General features: G+C 40.9%; 1 protein-coding gene across 4 annotated transcripts in view; it reads left to right on the top strand.

The window, feature by feature from the left end:
- LARP1 (La ribonucleoprotein 1, translational regulator) overlaps positions 1 to 19,935 on the top strand; it is a 56,084-nt gene that overhangs the window by 28,586 nt on the left and 7,563 nt on the right. The window contains exons 2-18 of one of the 4 annotated variants that reach the window (XM_074212550.1): positions 3,830 to 3,891; positions 4,245 to 4,310; positions 5,592 to 5,787; positions 5,959 to 6,057; positions 6,201 to 6,383; positions 6,866 to 7,028; positions 7,866 to 8,010; positions 8,229 to 8,403; positions 8,617 to 8,786; positions 13,306 to 13,683; positions 14,128 to 14,251; positions 14,454 to 14,659; positions 15,392 to 15,498; positions 16,958 to 17,109; positions 17,540 to 17,684; positions 19,129 to 19,238; positions 19,412 to 19,539. In XM_074212550.1, the coding sequence (XP_074068651.1) occupies positions 5,664 to 5,787; positions 5,959 to 6,057; positions 6,201 to 6,383; positions 6,866 to 7,028; positions 7,866 to 8,010; positions 8,229 to 8,403; positions 8,617 to 8,786; positions 13,306 to 13,683; positions 14,128 to 14,251; positions 14,454 to 14,659; positions 15,392 to 15,498; positions 16,958 to 17,109; positions 17,540 to 17,684; positions 19,129 to 19,238; positions 19,412 to 19,539 (2,409 nt within the window). In that variant the 5' untranslated portion in view covers positions 3,830 to 3,891; positions 4,245 to 4,310; positions 5,592 to 5,663. Of the gene's footprint in view, positions 1 to 3,829; positions 3,892 to 4,244; positions 4,311 to 5,591; positions 5,788 to 5,925; positions 6,058 to 6,200; positions 6,384 to 6,865; positions 7,029 to 7,865; positions 8,011 to 8,228; positions 8,404 to 8,616; positions 8,787 to 13,305; positions 13,684 to 14,127; positions 14,252 to 14,453; positions 14,660 to 15,391; positions 15,499 to 16,957; positions 17,110 to 17,539; positions 17,685 to 19,128; positions 19,239 to 19,411; positions 19,540 to 19,935 lie in introns of all 4 variants that reach the window. The other 3 variants (XM_074212548.1, XM_074212547.1, XM_074212549.1) reach the window with 3 other exon arrangements.

Genomic DNA, 19,935 nt, shown 5'->3' with positions numbered 1-19,935 from the left:
GGAAGACCTGAGTTCAAGTCTGGTCTCAGACATGTAATAATTACCTAGCTGTGTGTTGGGTAAATCACTTAAATCCCATTGCCTTGCTAAAACAAAACAAAACAAAACATATCTAAATCAAAAGAAATGAAAAATTTAGTGATTTTTCTAAAATCCAATAATTTTTCACAATGGTGGAATCAGTTCACACCTTCACCAGGATAGTATTGTGCCCATTTTTCCATAGCTTCTCCCACACTGATTGTTTCTTACTAAGTCTGATGGGTAAAAGATAGAAACTCAGAGTTATTTTTATTTCCACTTCCATAGTAGTGATTTGGAATATTTTTGACCCTAGCTTTTTATGGTTTTATATTTATTCTTTGATTCCTTATCTATTACAGAATGATTCTTTGTGTTATTTTTCTCAATTCCTTGATATCAGGGTTATTAGGAAAAGTTTATTTGCTCATCTGCAAATTAAGGATACTAATAATTACACTACTTTCCTTGCAGGATCATTCAGAAGAAATTTCCTTATAAACTACTGTGGCACTATGCAAAATGTGAATTGCTGCTATTTAATTTTTTTTTAATAGCATGTTCCAACCCTCAGTTTGCTCTACCTCCTAGACTTGCTCCCCACTCAGTTATAAAACAGTTGAACCCTCTCAGTATGTTGAATGTAAAGGTATACTAGGAGTCTATAGGACAACAGGGTAAAGATGGGTGAATTTTATTTCAGATGTTCATGTAGATCAGAATCATAGGATTTAAGTACTAAAGGAGCCTAGACTACATTTAAGGTAGTGAAGAGAATGAGACTCAGAGAAGGGAAATGATTTTCCCAAAGTCATCCAGAACCAGGTTTTGAACCCAGATTTACTCCAAATTTAATGCTCTTGATGTCTGCCATATGACTAACCAAGCACTTCTTAATCTAGCATCTTCTCCCTTTGTCCTCCAAAACTTTTGGGAGGTGCTATGCCATCAGGGACAGGGAAAAGTTCCCTTAGAAAATTGTGCGGTCAAAAAGCTATAACATTGGGGGCGGCTAGGTGGTGTAGTGGATAAAGCATCAGCCTTGGAGTCAGGAGTACCTGGGTTCAAATCCGGTCTCAGACACTTAATAATTACCTAGCTGTGTGGCCTTGGGCAAGCCACTTAACCCCATTTGCCTTGCAAAAACCTAAAAAACAAAAAAACAAAAAACTATAACATTGTGTTTTGATCTAGAGCACCTACCCTGGCCTATTCATTGTAACAGTAGCCTCACAACTATTTAGCCAAGCAAAAAAGGCTTCTCCCTCAAATCTAATTTTGACTTGCAGTTGTTAATTGGAGAATAAACGAATAAATAAAGTGCTTGGAGTCAGGAAGACCTGGATTCAGATTGTTTCTGATTCTTAAAATAACTGACTTTTTTGGAAGGGATACTCTTATTTCTCCATGCTTCAGTTTCCTCATATGCAAAATTAAGTACCCTTTGAGATCCTTTCAGCTTTAAATCTCTGATCTTATATTTATTTTTACAGAGTTCTTATAACAATCTTATTAGATAACCCATGTAAATGTCATTTCTTATTTTGTTTGTTTTGCCAGTGAAGAAACTAAATCAGAGTGGTTGAATTGAATATTCAGCAGTTAAGACTCAAACTCAGATCTTTGACTCCAATCTAAGTGCTCTTTCCACTACACTGCAGTAATCACATCAAGTTATTGAAATTTACTAGGAGTTGGGGCAGTGCCAACCCAGTTGGAAATAGGGCAAGTAGGTAAAAATTACTATGTACTCAGGAGGAAGGCTTGGAGGAAGAGGGAACTAGTGACAATTCTAGGCTTGATTTGTAGACTACCTTTGTAGGATGTCTCTGAAGGCAGCAGTATTTTCTCTAGGGGCCTGGTGTCAGAAATATGATGGTAAAGAGCTGGGTGGGGACATTTTCTGCTCATTAAGGGAACATTGATCAGAGCAAAGGGTAGAACATTCCCTTCGTAATCAGCTCAGTGAGTTTACCCCTCTCAGGGTCTGGGAGATGTCATCTTCCCCAGCTGGTAGCTAGCGGATTAGCCAACTGAGGGGGCTGGGAGGTGAGTGGGATAAAAACCTCAGGATATCGACTTTTATAAGGCTTACTGGCTTCAAAGTCATTGGTCTCTGTGGCTATGTTGGGAACTTAATGACTAGAGGTCTGGCAGAAAGGAATGGCTTGGTGGTGGAAGTTGACTCCTTTAAAATCTCAGAAGGTTCCCTGCTTATGACCTATAATACTCTTAGAATGTTACCACATGAGCTATCTCAGATACCATATAGTATGACCCTCCTGGTTTTATAGGAGGAGGAAGCGGAGGCTCATCCAGGTAGTTACAGAACTGGGACTCCCACCCAGGTCTTGATTTTCATTATGCCATACTATCTACATATTTATATCACTTGGCTCATTAATTCCTTACCACCTCTTTCCATGTTTATTCTTTGGCAAGGCAAGGGTCTTCTATGTGGGTTCGAAGCAGACTATCCTTCAGGAGTCATCTGTAAACTTCAAGAATAGTGGTGTGGGCCCTATATTACCAAACTTGGGAGAGAGCCGAACTGGCTAAAGATTTCGAATTGATTGAATTTTTGGAAGTCCATTCCATTTTTCCTTCTCCTTCCTCATTAGTATATCCAATATCATGTCCCCATCTTTAACTTTCTCCTCTTCTCCTGGCACACCTGTTCTCATACTACCTTACCTATGACATCATTGGATTTAAAATGGAAAGGAAATCTTGATCATCTTATTTACAATAGGAGAAGTGGAGTAACTTGATTTATTATATTCATAGTAAAGTAGAAGAACAAAAATATTAGAATTCCTTGTAGAGGTTATTATTGGGTCTTTTATTATTATATATTAGGTCTTTTAGCCCCGAATTGGTCCTTTCTCTAGGTTGACTATCCCTTAGGTGTCCCTGTGAAGCTTTCAGTTGTAAGCTAGCATCCCTTTTTGATCTAATATAGGCAGGCTTAGATTTGGCCTGGTGACCTCACATGCAGAAGCTAAAGGTCTTGGTTTAACTGTTTGATTCATTATCATCCTAGTGCCTTGCCTGGTACATGGTGCCTTGGATGTAGCTGTTTAGTAAGTGTTTCAGTGATAAATATATGTTTATCTACTTGGGTCATGAGAAAGCTTACAAAAAAGTGGAATAAGCAGCATCATCTTGGACCCAGAAGTTGTGAGAAAATAGAGGCAGAAAGTTAAAGTGTCTGTCTAAGCTCCTGAGCTTGAGTTTGTTCCACCTACCTCGTGTTAGAGAAAATTGGTGCAGGCAGTATAGGATCATGGGCTGTAGAGAACAACACTGTGCTCTTAGTGCTCATCTGAGGCTTATTTCTTCTTTTGGGTTGGGAATGAACTTCACCGAGAAAGAATCTCAATTAACTTGCTTTTGAGAATTCATTCCAGGAGACAAAGCATTGAACTTCCTCTCTGCTAGGCCAAAAATACTTTAGGGATAAATATCCATACAGGTACACACAAACATACCTACACACCCCTAGAATCATTGAACCTCTTCCCACTTACTCTTTTAGTAGGTTCTCTCCACAGCTGTTTCTAAGCCCTGATTTTAAAGCCTGAGTAGAGTAAGAGAATTGAGAGATGTTTTTTTTTTAATTGAGTGTGGATCAGTGAGCCTACCTCCATTTAGTAGCATTGGCTTTATTGATCTCAGAGATATTCAGATTTGGGACTTGTTTGGAGGGAGAGGGGGACAGAAGATAAGAACATTTGGAAGAGGGCAGGTTTCTTTTCTCCTGCCTGCCTTTGGTTCAACCAATGTCTTTTTCATCTTGTTCCCACAGAGCACTCAGCTCCAGCCAAAGTGGTGAGGGCAGCCAACCCCAAACCTCGAAAAGGTAGCAAGGTATGTTGATGGTATCAACTGGCAGCACTTCCCAGGAGCGGTCTTCCTTTCACCTGGAGCACTGTGATTGGGTTTTTCAGCCTGAAGCACTTTCCATCTGTAGTACCAGTTGTCACCTCCCCTTCAGAATCTGCCTAAACAGCAGCTATTCAGTTTTAGGGATGAAAGCATCTATTGGAGAAAAGGGGAGATGATCCTGAGTCTGTCCATCCTTACAATACTCCCTAGTCTCCACTGCTTTGATGGCCAAATATTAAGTATTGTTTTGGGGGGGGGGGTAGATACTAGCCTAATTTAGAGATGAGGTGAGGAAAGGTGATAGAGGCACTGAATGACCAAATTTTGTGTTGCAGGTCAGTGATTTTGGAGATGCTACCAACTGGCCCACACCTGGGGAGATAGCCCACAAGAGTGTTCAGGTAAGAGGCTAGGGTTGGTACAGTTGAACTCAGCTTGTACATAGCCTTCCCCAGTAATTCAATTTCTTAGCTTTTGACTTCAAGAATCTAGGAACCAGAAAAAAGAGGAGTGGGGTAAGAAATGGATGGTGTAAAAATGAAGTTGTGCTGGAGTGCTGTCATACCTACTTCCCTGATCTGGACTAAGCACATTCCCCAGTCTCTGGCCAAAATGTTTTTTGGGGACCTGAATTCTAGGTCATTAGGGGCCAAGAATAGCTTCCCATAGACTGTAGGCCTTAGATTTCCTTGTTAGGTCTTTGCTGTTCACCAGTTTCTTTATTCCATTTTGCTATTCTGGGACTGCAGGCTGGATAACCTTCCTGGCCAGGCCTTTAGGCTGTCACTGCCAGTGTGCACTAGTCTCTCCCTCAAAAGCTCTTTGGGGGTGGGTAATGTGACCCTGGGTCTGGCTTCTTCCCAGCTTTCTCATAGAGGGGAGATCCTCAGTCTCTTTAGGCTTTTACTTGCTCAGGGCTCCAACTTCCAGATTTAGTAGCCAGGAGGCCTATGTGCAGAGTACTAGTAATAATAATAATAATAATAATAATAATAATAATAATAATAATAATAATAATAATAATGTAATAGTAATAACTCATTTCTATAATGCTTCAAGATTTATAATGTATTTCAGGAAGTGTATGAGGTAGACAAGGCAACAATCCCTGTTTTTACAGATGAGGAAACTGAGTTACAAGAAGATTTGCCAAGGATCACATAGGAAAAATATCATGGTTTGGGTTCAGCATAGGTCTTATTTATGACTAGTTTAACCAGGAATTATAATCTCCCTTTTTTAAAAATCTTAATACTAATAGCTAGAAATTTTATGGTGCTTTGATGTTTGCAGTATGCTTTGCATATTCGATTTCATTTGATTCTCACAGTAGCCCTGTGAGTTAGGTGCTATGATAACCTTTTTACAGATAAACTGAGGCTTGAGAGATGTTACATGACTTGGCTAGGGTCACACAGTCGGTGTCTGAGGAAGGTTTGGTCTAGCTCTGTGTACTCTATCCCACTTAGCTATAAAAAAACTTCATAGAGGTTAAGGTTAAGCAGCTTATTCATGGTGATGCCAGCACTGGAGCCCAGGTTTTTTAAACTACTCTGTTTTCCCCTTTTAGCACACTCCATTTGATATAGGATACTGTTAAGGGAAACATAGTTGTTGATGGGTCAGGGAGGATGCCTCTACCTCTCACTGATTTACTCTTTTCCACTGGATCATTTGTGAAGAGCCCCTCATTTTCCCTTCAGCCCCAGCCCCATAAGCCAGCTCCACTTCGCAAACTACCCCTGAAGAAGGACATGAAGGAACAGGAAAAAGGAGATGGAAGTGACAGTAAGGAAAGTCCAAAGGCCAAGTCAGATGAATCTGGAGAAGAAAAGAATGGGGATGAGGATAGCCAGAAAGCTGGTCAGAAAAAGAAGGGTAAGTAGCCTGATTCCTGGGAAGGACTAGACCCATCACTTGGGGGAGGCATTGGTCTTGGAGGGGCTGGGAAAAGGTGTCACTGAAGAACCCCCCCTCTCCCCTAACGGTGTTTCACGTGCTCACGATGTCCCCCAGGGAGCAAACACAAGTGGGTTCCATTGCAAATAGACATGAAGTCAGATGTGGCCCGGGACAAAACTGCTTTGCGTACCAGCCGCCAGAATGAGCAGCTTCGCCATCCATCTGCCAGCCGTGGTGAGGTCAAAGGTACCTGAGAGTGGTGCTGGGTGAGAAGGACCTCTTGGTGGTGGGTTGGACACTGGGAAGCCATCAGGGGTAGTTAGGAAACTGGGAACAAAAGGAGCTATCCCCCAGGTGGATGAACCCCCACCCATCCCCCTTCTCTCCAGGACTGAGCCAAGGTCCCCCCTCTTCCCCGGGGTGGCATCCGGACAACAAACAGGAAAGGGCCTGGCCTGACCATGATGAGACGTCAAGCGTGAAGAGTGAGGGGGGAGCCATTCGGGGCGCGTTCCGGGGCCGAGGCCGGGGGCGAGGCCGAGGCCGGGGCCGAGGCCGGGGCAACACTCGATGTACGTGAGAGCTGAGAATGGACTGAGGGGGAGTAGGATCTAGACTTAGGCTTTGGGTAGGGAGTGTTGAACCAATCCCCATTCTTCCCCCTAGCCAAACTGAGGTCATCCACAGAATCTTAATTCTTGGTTGCTCCTATGACCTTCATATGGATCTAGACCTGGGAGGGTCCTTAAAATGTAATATATTAGAATTGAAAGGGGGCTTCCACTATTAGAGCTTAGTGTCTATTGCAACTCCAGTGAGGCTGTAATTTGCCCAAGGTGGCAGAGCCAAGTGTGAAATCTGGGTCTTGGGACTCCCAAAATGGTGGTCTTTTTTACTCCTTCACATTTGTTGTTCATCTTGGCAGAACACTGGCACCAACTTGATTTCTTTCCCTTGGCAGCATCTGTCTGTCCTTTTGGGAAGTTCCCTCACAGGCAGGGTGCCTGTCCTCCCATCACATTATAATATCTTCTTCCTTTCTCCGACTTCACAGCCCACTTTGATTACCAGTATGGCTACCGAAAGTACGACTGCTCTGATGGCTCTCGCACCCCCAAGTACCAGAGTAACATCACCTATTACTTTGACAACGTGAGCAGCAATGACCTGTATAATGTGGACCAGGAGCTGCTGAAAGACTACATTAAGCGACAGATGTGAGTGGGGTTGATGAGGGAGCCGAGAGCCCAGATGTTTGAGGATGTCAGTGTCTAGTATGTGCTAGTGGAGAGTGCATTTTGTATTTGGAGTCATAAGACCCAAGTTGAGATATGGGTCCCTCTGTTTATTTTGTGTGCCCTAGGAAAAGTCACCTTCTCTGAATATCAGTTTTCCCATCTACAAATGAGGAGGTTGGAAAGATCTAGCTTTTACTCTATGATCCTGTGTTCTGCTCCATTCTCTTTTACCTTGTCGGGTCAGATCTGCAATATGGAGTATCTCCCTTGTATCCCACTCTGTTCTAGACACTGTCAGAGGCAGTGAGTACCAGTTAGGAAGGGACTATTTGCTTAGAGCATAGAATCCTGTTGGGAAGACAAGGGTATATATCCAAAGGGATACACAACAAACAATATGAAAGTATGATTAATAATAACTAGCATTTAAGTTTTATAAAAGTTTATATGAATTGCTTATTTCTTCTTCACAATAGTCTTGTGCAATAGGTTCTGTTGTTAACTGAGACTGAGAGGGGTTAAATAGCTAGCTAGAGATCACATGGTTAGTAAATGTCCTAGGTAAAATTAACACTCTTACCCACTATACCACCTAGCTCCTTCTTTGCATATCTGTAGGTTAGTCTAGAAATATAGAGAAACCTCGAAATGACTTTAAATCTTTTTTTTTTTAAATATAGTAAAATGAAATATAGGGGGTTCTGTCACTTGGTTAGAGTCACTCAACTAGTATCTGAGACGAGGCTCCCTCTACTTCTGTCCAATCTCTCTTGCCTACTCTTCCCTCTAACCACTTCTTCCTTCCTGTTTGACTAGTGAATACTACTTCAGTGTGGATAATTTGGAGCGAGACTTCTTCCTTCGGCGTAAAATGGACAATGATGGTTTCCTTCCTATCACCCTCATTGCCTCTTTCCACAGAGTAAAGGCCCTCACCACTGAAGTGGGCCTCATCATACAGGTGCCAGGGAGTAGGGAGTGGTTAAAACAGTTAAGGAATTCGAGGGAGGGAGGGAGGAGAGAATCTGACTGGGGGGGGGGGTGAGAACCGGGGGGTGAGAACCCACCTCAGTTTATATCAGTGATTGCCTGAGAAATGTGCTCATTATCTAGAATTCTAGTGGGGTCTGAACAACTCTAGTGGGAGTCTTGTCACTATTACTCACATTCCTTCCATAGGCCCTAAAGGATAGCAAGGTGGTTGAGATTGTAGAGCAAAAAATCCGGAGGAAGGAGCAGCCTGAGAAGTGGCCCCTACCAGGACCCACAATGACAGATTATTCCCAGACTGACTTCTCTCAGCTCATCAACTGCCCCGAGTTTGTGCCCCGACAGAGTTTCCAGAAGGAGACAGGTTGGTGGGGGGAAGAAGGAGGGAATGGGTCTGGAGGTTAGGGAGCATTGTTGGGGAGGCCACCTATGGGAAGGTATTATCTACCACCTCAGAGGGAGGACTACAGGGCTTAGGAGCAGTTCATAAATGTTCTTCATAGTATCCTTGGAGAGAAGAATGAGAACAGTTTAAGACTTAGGCCTGAGTATGTTCTAATCCCAGCACTCCCTCCAGAGTCAGCACCAGGTTCTCCCCGATCCACCACTCCTGTGCCAACTAAGACAGAGGAGGTCAGCAACCTAAAGACGCTACCTAAGGGCCTCTCAGCCAGCCTTCCTGACCTAGATTCAGAGAATTGGATAGAGGTGAAGAAGAGACCTCGGCCCTCTCCAGCAAAACCCAAGGTTGGTGTTTGACTCCATTACCAGCAATATGGGGTGGGGAATTTGACAGAAATTTGTAATCAGATTTTGTTCTACAAAAGGTTGGAGGGCCTTGAGGTCACTGTGTTCTAACCCTTGCTTGCCCTGCTTGTCCTTATTTACTCCCTGCTCCCTCTCCTCCTAGTATCTTCATCCTAATCTGTCTCACTCCAGCATGGGATGATTCTGATGTGGCAGCTCATACTCACAGATATCTAGGTGTGTCAGAGAGCAGTGAAACTCATTGTTGTCTCATTGTTGGAGGTGGACCTACATTCCAAAAATCCCACACCCTCAAGTGTTCCTTGAGGACCCAGACCCTCCTTTGGTCTCTTGCCATAGCCCTTGATTTAATAGTTCTCAGTCAATCCTTCCTCTCAAATTTAAACCCCCACAGGGCTACAATTGAAACTACTCTCCTTGCTTTTGTCATTAGAAAACAACACCATCCCCTAATAACAGCCCTTCCCTGAAGGGAAGTTGTTTCATCATCTTTGAAAAGGTTATCAAGAAGATTTGTTTCAATCTCCATTTTACCCCTACCTATAGCACTGTGTGACTTTGGGCAAATGACTTTAAGTTCCCTCTTCTATAAAACAAAAAGTTGAACTTAATTATTTTTAATTTTGTTGATGTTTTATTTGTTTCTTATGGCAAAGTAATATTCCATTATATTTGTGTACCACAGTTGTTTAGCCCTTCTCTAATCGTTAGATTTCAATTTTAGTTCTGACTCTCTGCAAACGCTCATCTACTTGTCTATACATGAGCATACAGGTTTTTATGAAGTTTTTGGTGTGTATGCAATCTGTCTGAATATCTTGATCAAAGAAAGAATTTTGTAGGAGAATTTATGCTTTCCAGGTGGATTAAATATCCCAAATGATACCAGGAATTTGGTACAGTTCTTAGAATTCAGACTTAAAAAAAATAGTTTCCTCTATAACTAAAAGGATGAAAAAGGACATGGGATTAGAGTTTGTGCAGTCATGAAGTAGATGTGTTGATAATTTTTACTAAATATACATTTTAAATAAGCTTATTTTATTTTTGGTACTGTCCCAGGCACTGAAAATAAAAAAGCAAAATGAAATACCTGTCCATAAGGTGGTTTCAAGACACCTATGTGGATCTGCTTTTATGTAGACCTATGTACCTAGTGATACACAAAATGAATATTTAGATGTTTAGGGCAGATGAGGATGCCAATATTTGGGAGAATAAAGAAAGGTCTTGATAGAGAACATTAGGCTTGGGTTGAGTCTTAAAAGACTATTCCAGGAGGTGGATGTGTAGCGGGGGTGCATTCTAGGCAAAAGGGATAACCAATGCAAAGGCTATCATTGGGAATAAGAAAAATGTCAGTTTTACCTAACTGGGGGTCCTTGAAGAGGAATCATGTATGTTAAGGATAGAAAGGTGATTTGAGGAGCCCGATTGTAAAGAGTTTTCAATGCCAAACAAAAGTTTATTTCTTCATCCTAGACCTAATAGAGAGCCAATGTTTAAGTAAAAGTGACCTACCACTTCAGAAAAATCACTGGTGATTATTTAGTGGATAGACTGGAACTGTTGAGAGACCTGAGGGTAGATTAGCAGACTATTGCTAGAGAATGGTTGTAAGGTGATAAGGGACCTGGCACTAGGGTGGTTACTGTGTAAGAGAATTCTCTTTAATGCTAGAAAGATCGGAATTTAGTATAAAGGAAGGACATTAGTACCAAGAGAGCTGACATCTGGTTGCATAGCTCTGGACAGGTCTTTTAGTTCTTGACCAGTGACCTCTTAAGTAGGAGCTGTGACATCAGTCCCAAAGAGTAAGGGTCAGCTTTGCACTTGTCAACTCCTTTTTTCCTCTCTTCTAATTCTCTTGTTGCTTTCAGGGGCCCCCACCATCTTTCCAAACAACCACTCAGTCTTGGTATTGTCTTCAATTCTTTTTCTCCTTCGTCGTATGTATCAGTTGCCATAGTGGGCCTTCTACCACATTTCCTCCATTTCTCCCCTTCTCTTACACAGATACCACTGATCTTTGCAAAAGATTCAGAGTCTCATTTTCTCCGTGGACTGTTGCAGTAGCTTCCTAAATTGAACTAATCTTAGATCTTCACATCTATCTTTCATACAGTTACTTACGTTAGAAAATTCAAATGCCTTGTTGATTCTAGGATCAAATGTTACTTCATCTTTATCAAGCTTTACATTTCTGTTTTTGTATATTTTGTAACAATATAATAATATGTATCTAGTTTATAATTAATATATTTACAGATACATGTTCAAAATGTATCTCTACGGATACATGCTCAAAATGTATCTCAAAATATGGAACAGCTTAAACATACAGATATTTTACATTTTCAGTAGTGACCAGTTGGTAAATAATTGAGTGCCTACTATATGCTAGTTATATATAGTTATAGTTTTTATATTATATTACATATATATTTATAGAAGTGGCATTTGATTAGACACTAATGATGGAACATGAAAGTAATATAGTCAAGTTTTTTCCCCACACCCACTCAATCTAGAAACACCAGCTGTACCTGTTTGGAAAATGTAAGAAAAAAAGTCTCAGTCATTTTTCCAGTCCAAATTGTCAAAGCAGATAGAGGTCTGCTAAAAAGTTAAAATGCAGACCATTCTAGTGCAGGGTCTGAACAAGTTTTGAGTACAGAAAGTAAGTAGAACTGTGTGACTTAAGCCAGGAGCAGCACAAGATCTCAGTTTCAACTTGCCATAATCAGAAGCCTACGCCTGAGTAACCAGGGCAGGAATCCTAGACCAATGGGATGCTTGGCTATTCTGTCACTGAACCTACATCTAGCTAATAAGTGGCTGAATCCAGCAACATTATACTGTGGCTCCAACAAGGGATAAGTCCATAGGTCTATTGCTCAGAACCAAACTCATGTAAGTTACTTTTACAGAGATTAGACCTCCATTTGGAACATGCTACTTTGAGAACCCTGAAAATCTGCACATCCCCAGCTCATTCTTAAGTTCCTAGAATAAAGAAAGCAGAAGAACCAACTAAAACATATCCTCTATTCTGATCTGAAGGATCCTTATCAAGTCTAATATCAGGAAGTAGACTGATAAAAATAACAAAAAAATTCTGCCATGAAACTTTTATATGAGGGATGCCCACAAACAAATCCAGAAGAAAAGAATGATTCCAAATGATCTACAAGTAAAACTCAAAGAAAAACTTAGGTTGGGCACAAATTAACTGGAATTTCTGGATGAAATGGAACAAGTTTTTTTAAAGAAGTAAAGATATTTTTAGAGATGAATGAAAGAACTAGAGCAGAGGTTGATTATCAACCTTTTAGCTCTGGTCTGCATTTTGGGGGCATTGTGGCCCAGAAGAGCTAGAAGATTGGACATCAATGCATTAGAGGGGAAAAATTAAAAGAGAAATAAAAACTATAGAAGAAAAACTTTCACAGGGAATTAACAGCATGGCACGAAAGTGACAAAAGTCCTTGAAAAATTAAAATGGATCAAATCCAGACTAGTGAGTCCGTGAGATAACAAGAAATATTAAAAAGCAATTAGGAAATTGTAAACTATTTCGGGGGGGGGGCTGATCTGGCAGAGACAGATCAAGGAGAGAGAATTTAAGAACCATTGGGATTATCTGAAAACTATGACCAAAAAAAGCTTAGACATAGTCTTTCAAGAAGTCATAAAAGAAAACTACTGAGAGCTCTCATAACCAGAGGACAAGGTAGAAATAGATCCTTCTGAAAGAAATCTCAAATAAAAACTCCCAGGAAGATTATAGCTAAAAATTTTGAGCTTGTAAGGCTGAAAAAAAGGTTCTGAGGAGCTACAGTCAGGATTGTTCATGCTTTAGGAGTCACTGCTTTTAAGGAAGAGAGAACTTAGAGTACTATATTCAAGAAGCAAAAGATAGAAGTTAAGGCATCAGATTTGAGGACAGTCTCTAGGGTTAAGAGTTTTGAATCTAAGAGTATGCTTATCAGGGCTGGAGTTCTAACTAGCAATTACTAGGTGTGTGACTGAATCAATTTTACCTTCATGAACTTCACTTTGACAAATGGGCATAGTGTAGTATCTCTTTAAATCTACCACATAGGACTATTGTGAAGAACACAGAAGAACTTCTTTATAGAAGGGTTTTATGATGTATTAAATGTTAAATAGAAGGTGATTATTAAAGATATAGTTCCTGCCTTCAACAAGCTTATATATCCCTGAATTCACACATAGGTGAACCAACTTTACTATTGAGGTTGATAATACATAATAATCCTGCTCTCTCCTGTACCCTCTGAATTGGTATTTCAACTTACTGTCTACCTTTTCTAGTCAAATCTTCCGTGGGACTCCCCAAGTTGCTAAAATCCTATCATCTTGCAAAACCTAAGTAAATAAGGGAAGTGTGTTTATGTTGAAGAATGCCAGTCTTCTGGATGGTCAGTTTTAGGAAATTATTTTCAAGGGCTCCATGTAACCACATGTTTTTCAGAAAGCAGAGGAGCCTAAGTTCCTGCAGCAAACAGCTCCACTTCAGCAACTGAAATCCAAGGACCAAGATGAGCCGGAAGAATTGGACTTCCTGTTTGATGAAGAGATGGAACAGATGGATGGGCGGAAGAACACCTTCACTGACTGGTCAGATGAGGACTCAGACTATGAGATTGATGATCGCGATGTCAACAAGATCCTCATTGTCACACAGACTCCACCTTACTTACGGCGCCACCCTGGGGGTGACCGTACTGGTAACCATACCTCCCGGGCCAAGATGAGTTCAGAGCTGGCCAAAGTTATAAATGATGGGCTCTTCTACTATGAGCAGGATCTATGGACAGAGAAATTTGAACCTGAGTACTCCCAAATCAAGGTGAGAGGCTGGGGGTGGGGTGGAAAGTGAGAGATTTAGCCAGGGATTGAGTCATGTCAGTGTGACTGCACACAAACATTTATCAAAGGGACTATGTCTTGTGGCAAGATTGAGGGATAACTTACTGATCACCTTTTAAGATTCATGAAGAGAGAGTAAAAAATTATTGAGTTATGGAGAGATGGACTTCATTTAGAAAAATTTCGAAGGTTTTTCCATTCTACTTCAACTAAATGATATTGAGGGCTAGACTCAACTAATCCAGTTGGATGGCCACTCAACCAACTATACTCCTGGAACAAAAAGACCTTATTCTCAGATGGAGAATTAATCCACACTAGTCCTCGCTAGAAGATCCTTAAATCAGGGGCCATGCTGGTGTTGCTAGACTGTCTCTTGACACTTGTTTCTCTTTTCTTCTTTTTTCTGCTACCCTGTTAACAGCAAGAAGTTGAGAATTTCAAGAAGGTAAACATGATTAGCCGGGAGCAGTTTGATACATTGACCCCTGAACCCCCTATTGATCCCAATCAAGAAGTCCCACCTGGGCCTCCAAGATTCCAGCAAGGTAAGGGCCAGAGGTGGTGCCTTTATTACAATTCTAGCAAAGTGAATTTAGAAGTTTACTTTGTGACTATAGGAAAATTAATCTATCTGGGTCTCAGTTTATTAATCTGTAGAGTGAGAGGTTGTACTAAATGACCTTCAAAGGCAGAGATAGGACACTGTTCATAATCTCCCTTCATGCATCTTTACCACCGTATCCACAGTTCCCACAGACGCCTTAGCCAACAAGTTGTTTGGTGCCCCTGAGCCCTCAACCATTGCCCGATCTCTGCCAACCACTGTCCCTGAGTCACCGAATTACCGCAACACCAGGACTCCTCGGACCCCCCGGACCCCCCAACTCAAAGATGCAAGCCAGACATCCCGATTTTATCCAGTGGTGAAAGAAGGACGAACGATAGATGCCAAGGTAAGAGGCTTCAATCCAATTGAGCCTCAATTTTATATGAAATTAATTAAAAAGTATTCATTAATCATTTATTTTTTCTTAAGCATTGTACTAATGAGGACACAAATACAGGAGTGAAGATAGTCTCTTAAGGAGCTTACATTCTAATAGGGGATAGGGAGGGAGTGGGGGTGGAGGGGGAGAGGGTTACTAGGATAGTGCCTGGAGGTATTAAAAGATAAGATTAATCTGTACTTTCCTAGAGCAATGGAAATTAATTGGATTTAAGTTGAAACAGAACTTGAAAGCAGAGCTAGGAGAATCCAGAGGGGAAATGGGGTTCAGTTCCTATCTCTGGCTATGTGACCTTGGACAGGTTTCTCAGTTGTAGAAATTTTCCTGATTTGTAAAATGAATATGGTTGTAATTAATAGTATTTTTCTCACAGGATAGTTATGAGATTTAAGTAACAAGTAAAATATTTTGCAAACTTCATAGAGTTCTATAAATGTTTGATATTTTTTCTCCCAATATGACCTGTGGGTACTCACTTATGGAGTGTAGCATAAAGTGGCATGGGGTTGAGATATTGTTGAAAAACTGTGTGACCTTGGACTGTGAGTTTATAATCTTTGGGCATCTTTCTCAGAAAAAAGTTATCTTAATAGCAAAAATAGTTTAAGGTCCTCAGAAGACTCCCAAGCTTTTCTAGCCAAATTAATTAGTAACAAATCCTGAAATAATCTTTTCCAGATGCCCCGAAAAAGGAAGACACGGCATAGTTCAAACCCGCCCATGGAATGTCATGTGGGATGGGTCATGGATTCTCGTGAGCACAGACCCAGGACAGCCTCCATCAGGTATTTGAAGTTTGAGGCAGGGCTGTGGGAGGGGTAATCTGGGATAATCGAATATTCATGTAAATGAAGACAGAGTTGAATGAGGCAGCTTTTCCTTTTGAAGGAAGGAGAAAGACTTGGAAGGAACTTGATCAAAGTCTGAAATCAAGAGGGGACTGAAAAGAATGGGCAAGAAACTGGATTAAATCTTAGATACTGGGGCAGCTAGGTGTTGTAGTGGATAAAGCACCTGCCTTGGAGTCAGGAGTACCTGGATTCAAATTCACTCTCAGACACTTAATAATTACATAGCTGTGTGGCCTTGGGCAAGCCACTTAACCCCATTTGCCTTGCAAAAACCTAAAAAAAAAATCTTAGATACTAGGGATAGGGCATTAATTTTTGAATTCTGAAGAAAGTGACTTTATTTCAGATGAATAGAAGTAGCACTTTACATAGTGGAGAGAGGTTAGGGAAATCTTATTCTAAATTATGTTATGGTTTAGAAGTATAAGTAGTTTCTTGAAGAGTTTTTAAATTTACAAATTAAATATGCGTTGTATTGTTAAGAAATGTTATATGTTTGACAGTTCCTAATTCTTGGAGATCCTGCCATGGAGCATAGGGTAACCCTTCCTTCCATTTTGCCAACATTGTGCCCAGATTAGAATGTTGGCCTAGAAATACCATGCCTCTGAGCTAAGAAGGGAACATTGGAATGTTTTCATTCATTTAACAGACATCATTATAATGTACTTTAGATGAGGCATTGTCCTTGAATTTAGCTCATATTCTGGTAGGGGAGAGAAGACACGAAGAATCTAAAGTTATTTGTGATGAGTTCCCTTAAAGCTGGGAACTTAATGGTGAGGATCCATGAAAACATAATTGAGGTGATGTTGGAGTTGGCTACAGTACATTGTATTGAAGGATAACTTTTTTTTTTTTTAGTTTTTGCAAGGCAAATGGGGTTAAAGTGGCTTGCCCAAGGCCACAAGGCCACACAGCTAGGTAATTATTAAGTATCTGAGACCGGATTTGAACCCAGGTACTCCTGACTCCAATGCTGGTGCTTTATCCATTACGCCACCTAGCCGCCCCGAAGGATAACTTTGTAATGGAATGAGGCCTGGACTTAGTTGCAACTCTACACTAACTAATAACTCTCTCAAATAGTTGACTTTTCTGAACCTCTGTTTCTTGTCTCTAAAATACAGAGGTTAGAATAGATTTGAAGAGTACTGAGTCTGGATGTGAAGGTTTAGTGTGTTTGGGCCTGGAGGAGTGGGTAGGTCTTCCGTGTGCATGGAACAGCATGAACAAAGGTGAAAAGAAATGAACTAAAAGTGAAAATGTAATTTGCTATTGATGGTTCCTGGGGCCCAGGCCCAGATTCTCTCCTAAAAAGAGACAGAACAGTTTTAAGAAGCTGAAGAGAACATGGAATAATAAGGCAAATTGTGTGTTTTGGTTTCCACAGCTCCAGCCCCTCTGAGGGCACACCAGCTGTTGGCAGTTATGGCTGCACTCCACAGTCACTACCCAAGTTCCAGCATCCTTCACATGAGCTGCTCAAAGAGAATGGCTTCACACAACATGTCTACCACAAGTATCGTCGGCGCTGCCTTAATGGTATGAAACTAGAACTGTGGTTGAGGAAGAGAGCAGCATCAGGCAAGCTGTACTGAGTGCCAAGGATACAAAGAAAGGCACAGGACAGGCATTAACCTCAAGGAGGGAGACAACATACAAAACTCTGTGTGAATAATATAAATACAAGATAAATTAAAGATAATCAAGAGGGGAAGGCCCTAGTATTAAGGGGAATTGGGAAAGACTTTTTATTGAAGGTAGGATATGAAAGAAAATGGGAGATATAGATGAAGATTGCTCTAGCTACCTTATAGGGCCTAGGAAAAAGATGCTGCCCATCTCCCTCAAGAGGAGAACTAGAGAATTGCATTGGCATTGCCACAAGAGCTGTGTAAGTTGTAAGTAGGCACTTTCCTCATGCATTGCTACAGCAGAACCCTTATCCTGTGTCCTTTTTCCCTGCTCACAGAGCGGAAACGGCTAGGCATTGGCCAATCCCAAGAGATGAATACCCTTTTCCGCTTCTGGTCCTTCTTCCTCCGGGATCACTTCAACAAGAAAATGTATGAAGAGTTTAAGCAGTTGGCTGTGGAAGATGGCAAGGAGGGCTACCGGTGAGATGACAAACAGAATCTTAACTGTGGATCAAAGAGAGGAAGGAAGCTGGGGCAGGAGAATTTGGGGGTTGCTCAAGCCCCTTGCATTTTTATAGTGGTTTAATTCAGCAAGTCTTGATGAAACATGTGCTTGCCCTGCTGTATAGAACACTCAGTTCTGGGAGAATTAATCCCTGCCTTCAGTGTGCTTTTATATAACCTTGGGCCTTGCTCAGATAACTATAATATAGTATTAGTAGTCATAAAAAATTCTGTCTTACCTTTTCATTCATTCTCCCGTGTCTTATTGAATGATAGAATTTTAGATTTGGAAGAAAGAGACCTAAACCAACTCTTAGCCTAAGAAAAGGCCCTCCTGCAACGTACCTAACCGGGGGGTCACCATCCAGTCTCTTCACCTTCAGGGAGTGGGAGAATCCATTGTTTCATAGACAACTTATTCAACTTCTCAGTAACTTTTTTATTTCTTCCAAAAATTGAACCTAAATTTGTCTCTTTACAACTTCTGCCCCTTCTTTCTGCCTTCAGAGACTGAATAGGATAAGTCTAATTCCTTTTCTACATGATATCCCTAGTAAGATTTGAAGACAGCTCTCGTGACTTGAAGGTTTTAACTCTTTCAAGCTATATTCAAATCTCATGAACTTGAGACCCTTCACTGACATTGTTTACCCTTTTTGTATCAAAGAATTCTAACTTTAAAGCTGAAGCTTTAACACTAGATTTTTGACTCCGAATGAAACTAACTTTAGACTTCTTTAGAGGTGCCTAATTTAAGCCTCTCATTTACAAATGAGGGTAGAGGCCCCAAGGATACTATTGTGGAAAGAATGTTTGGATTTAAAATCAGACATGTTTAAGTTAATACTCAGCTCATTAATTACTTCTATTTAGTTGTCTTTGATTTCTACCTGGGCCTGGATTCCTCTTCACTGAAATGGGAGGCTTGAACTAGATGACCTTCAAAGTCCTTTTCAGCTTTTTATCTGTGCTCTTGTGACTGGGTTCAGATTCTTTCTCTGAATTTTACTTTATTATCAAGTAAACCTCTCTGAGTCCCACTTTTCTCACCTGTAAACATATCATTAGTTTATTCTCCCATCCATTTTTCTGAGACCTAGGTCCAATATTCTTTGTCTTTAACTCCTCCCCCTCCACAACAAGTGAATTTTTCCTTTGGGAAATCATCATCTAGCCTTGTAATTCTCATGTTCTTGGATACTTTTTACTACTAATGATTTGTATTTTATTTCCTCCCTCACTCTCTTTATGGAGCTGTTGAGCTATGAACCTTACTAGCTTTTTTGTCTTCTGCCACGATAATACAAGGCTTTGCTCATTAAATATTTGCCAATTCAGTCCCTAGATGAGACAGTAATACTGTCTCCATTTCACAAGTGAAAAAGCTGAGCCCTAATTTACATCTTCTGGTTTTTTACAGGTATGGTTTGGAGTGCCTTTTTCGATATTACAGTTATGGTTTGGAAAAGAAGTTCCGACCGGATATATTTAAAGATTTCCAGGATGAGACTGTGAAGGACTATGAAGCGGGTAGGAAGCTCAGTGTGGAGTCTTTGAGCTAATGGTTTGGGGGAAAAGGATCAAGAACACAGCTATCTAGATTTTCTGAGGTTTTTGAGACCACTTGATTAAATGTCTAGCACATGGCCATTCCCCTGGACTCTTTAGACTTTGCCAGTTTTAAAACCTTTATCTTCCCACAGGACAGCTGTATGGGCTGGAAAAATTCTGGGCCTTCTTAAAATATTCCAAAGCCAAAAACTTGGATATTGACCCCAAACTTCAAGAATACCTCGGCAAATTCCGACGACTAGAAGACTTCCGAGTGGATGTGAGTGACTCTTGCCATCTCTGCCTGCCCTGGGGTTACTGTGTGCATGATTGTCATAGATAAGGATTCCTAGAGACTTTTTACAAGGTTGAGGATAGAGCGCCCTCAGAAGTTAATGATATACATGCCCATGGTCATACAGGTAAGAAGTGGCAGCTCATATCCTGAAAATTTAGTTCCTTTTCCATTGTACAGCTTATCAGTATCTTTACCTTAAAAATGGTATGTAGAATTAAAGGCTGTCCTTCAGAGGTCTAAGGACAGTGGTCTCTCACTTGGCCTAAATCTCCTAATGCTTAATATTCTGTGTTCTACTAAGATCCGTTCTTTCTTAGTCTTTCTGAGGCTCTGACCTCATCATTTTCTTGATATACCCATCCCCATCTCCTCTGAAAA

This window comes from Macrotis lagotis, chromosome 1, assembly GCF_037893015.1.
Source record: "Macrotis lagotis isolate mMagLag1 chromosome 1, bilby.v1.9.chrom.fasta, whole genome shotgun sequence".
Taxonomy (NCBI): domain Eukaryota; kingdom Metazoa; phylum Chordata; class Mammalia; order Peramelemorphia; family Peramelidae; genus Macrotis; species Macrotis lagotis.
Note: the sequence above shows the minus strand (reverse complement) of the source record. Positions and strands in the feature narration are given on the sequence as shown.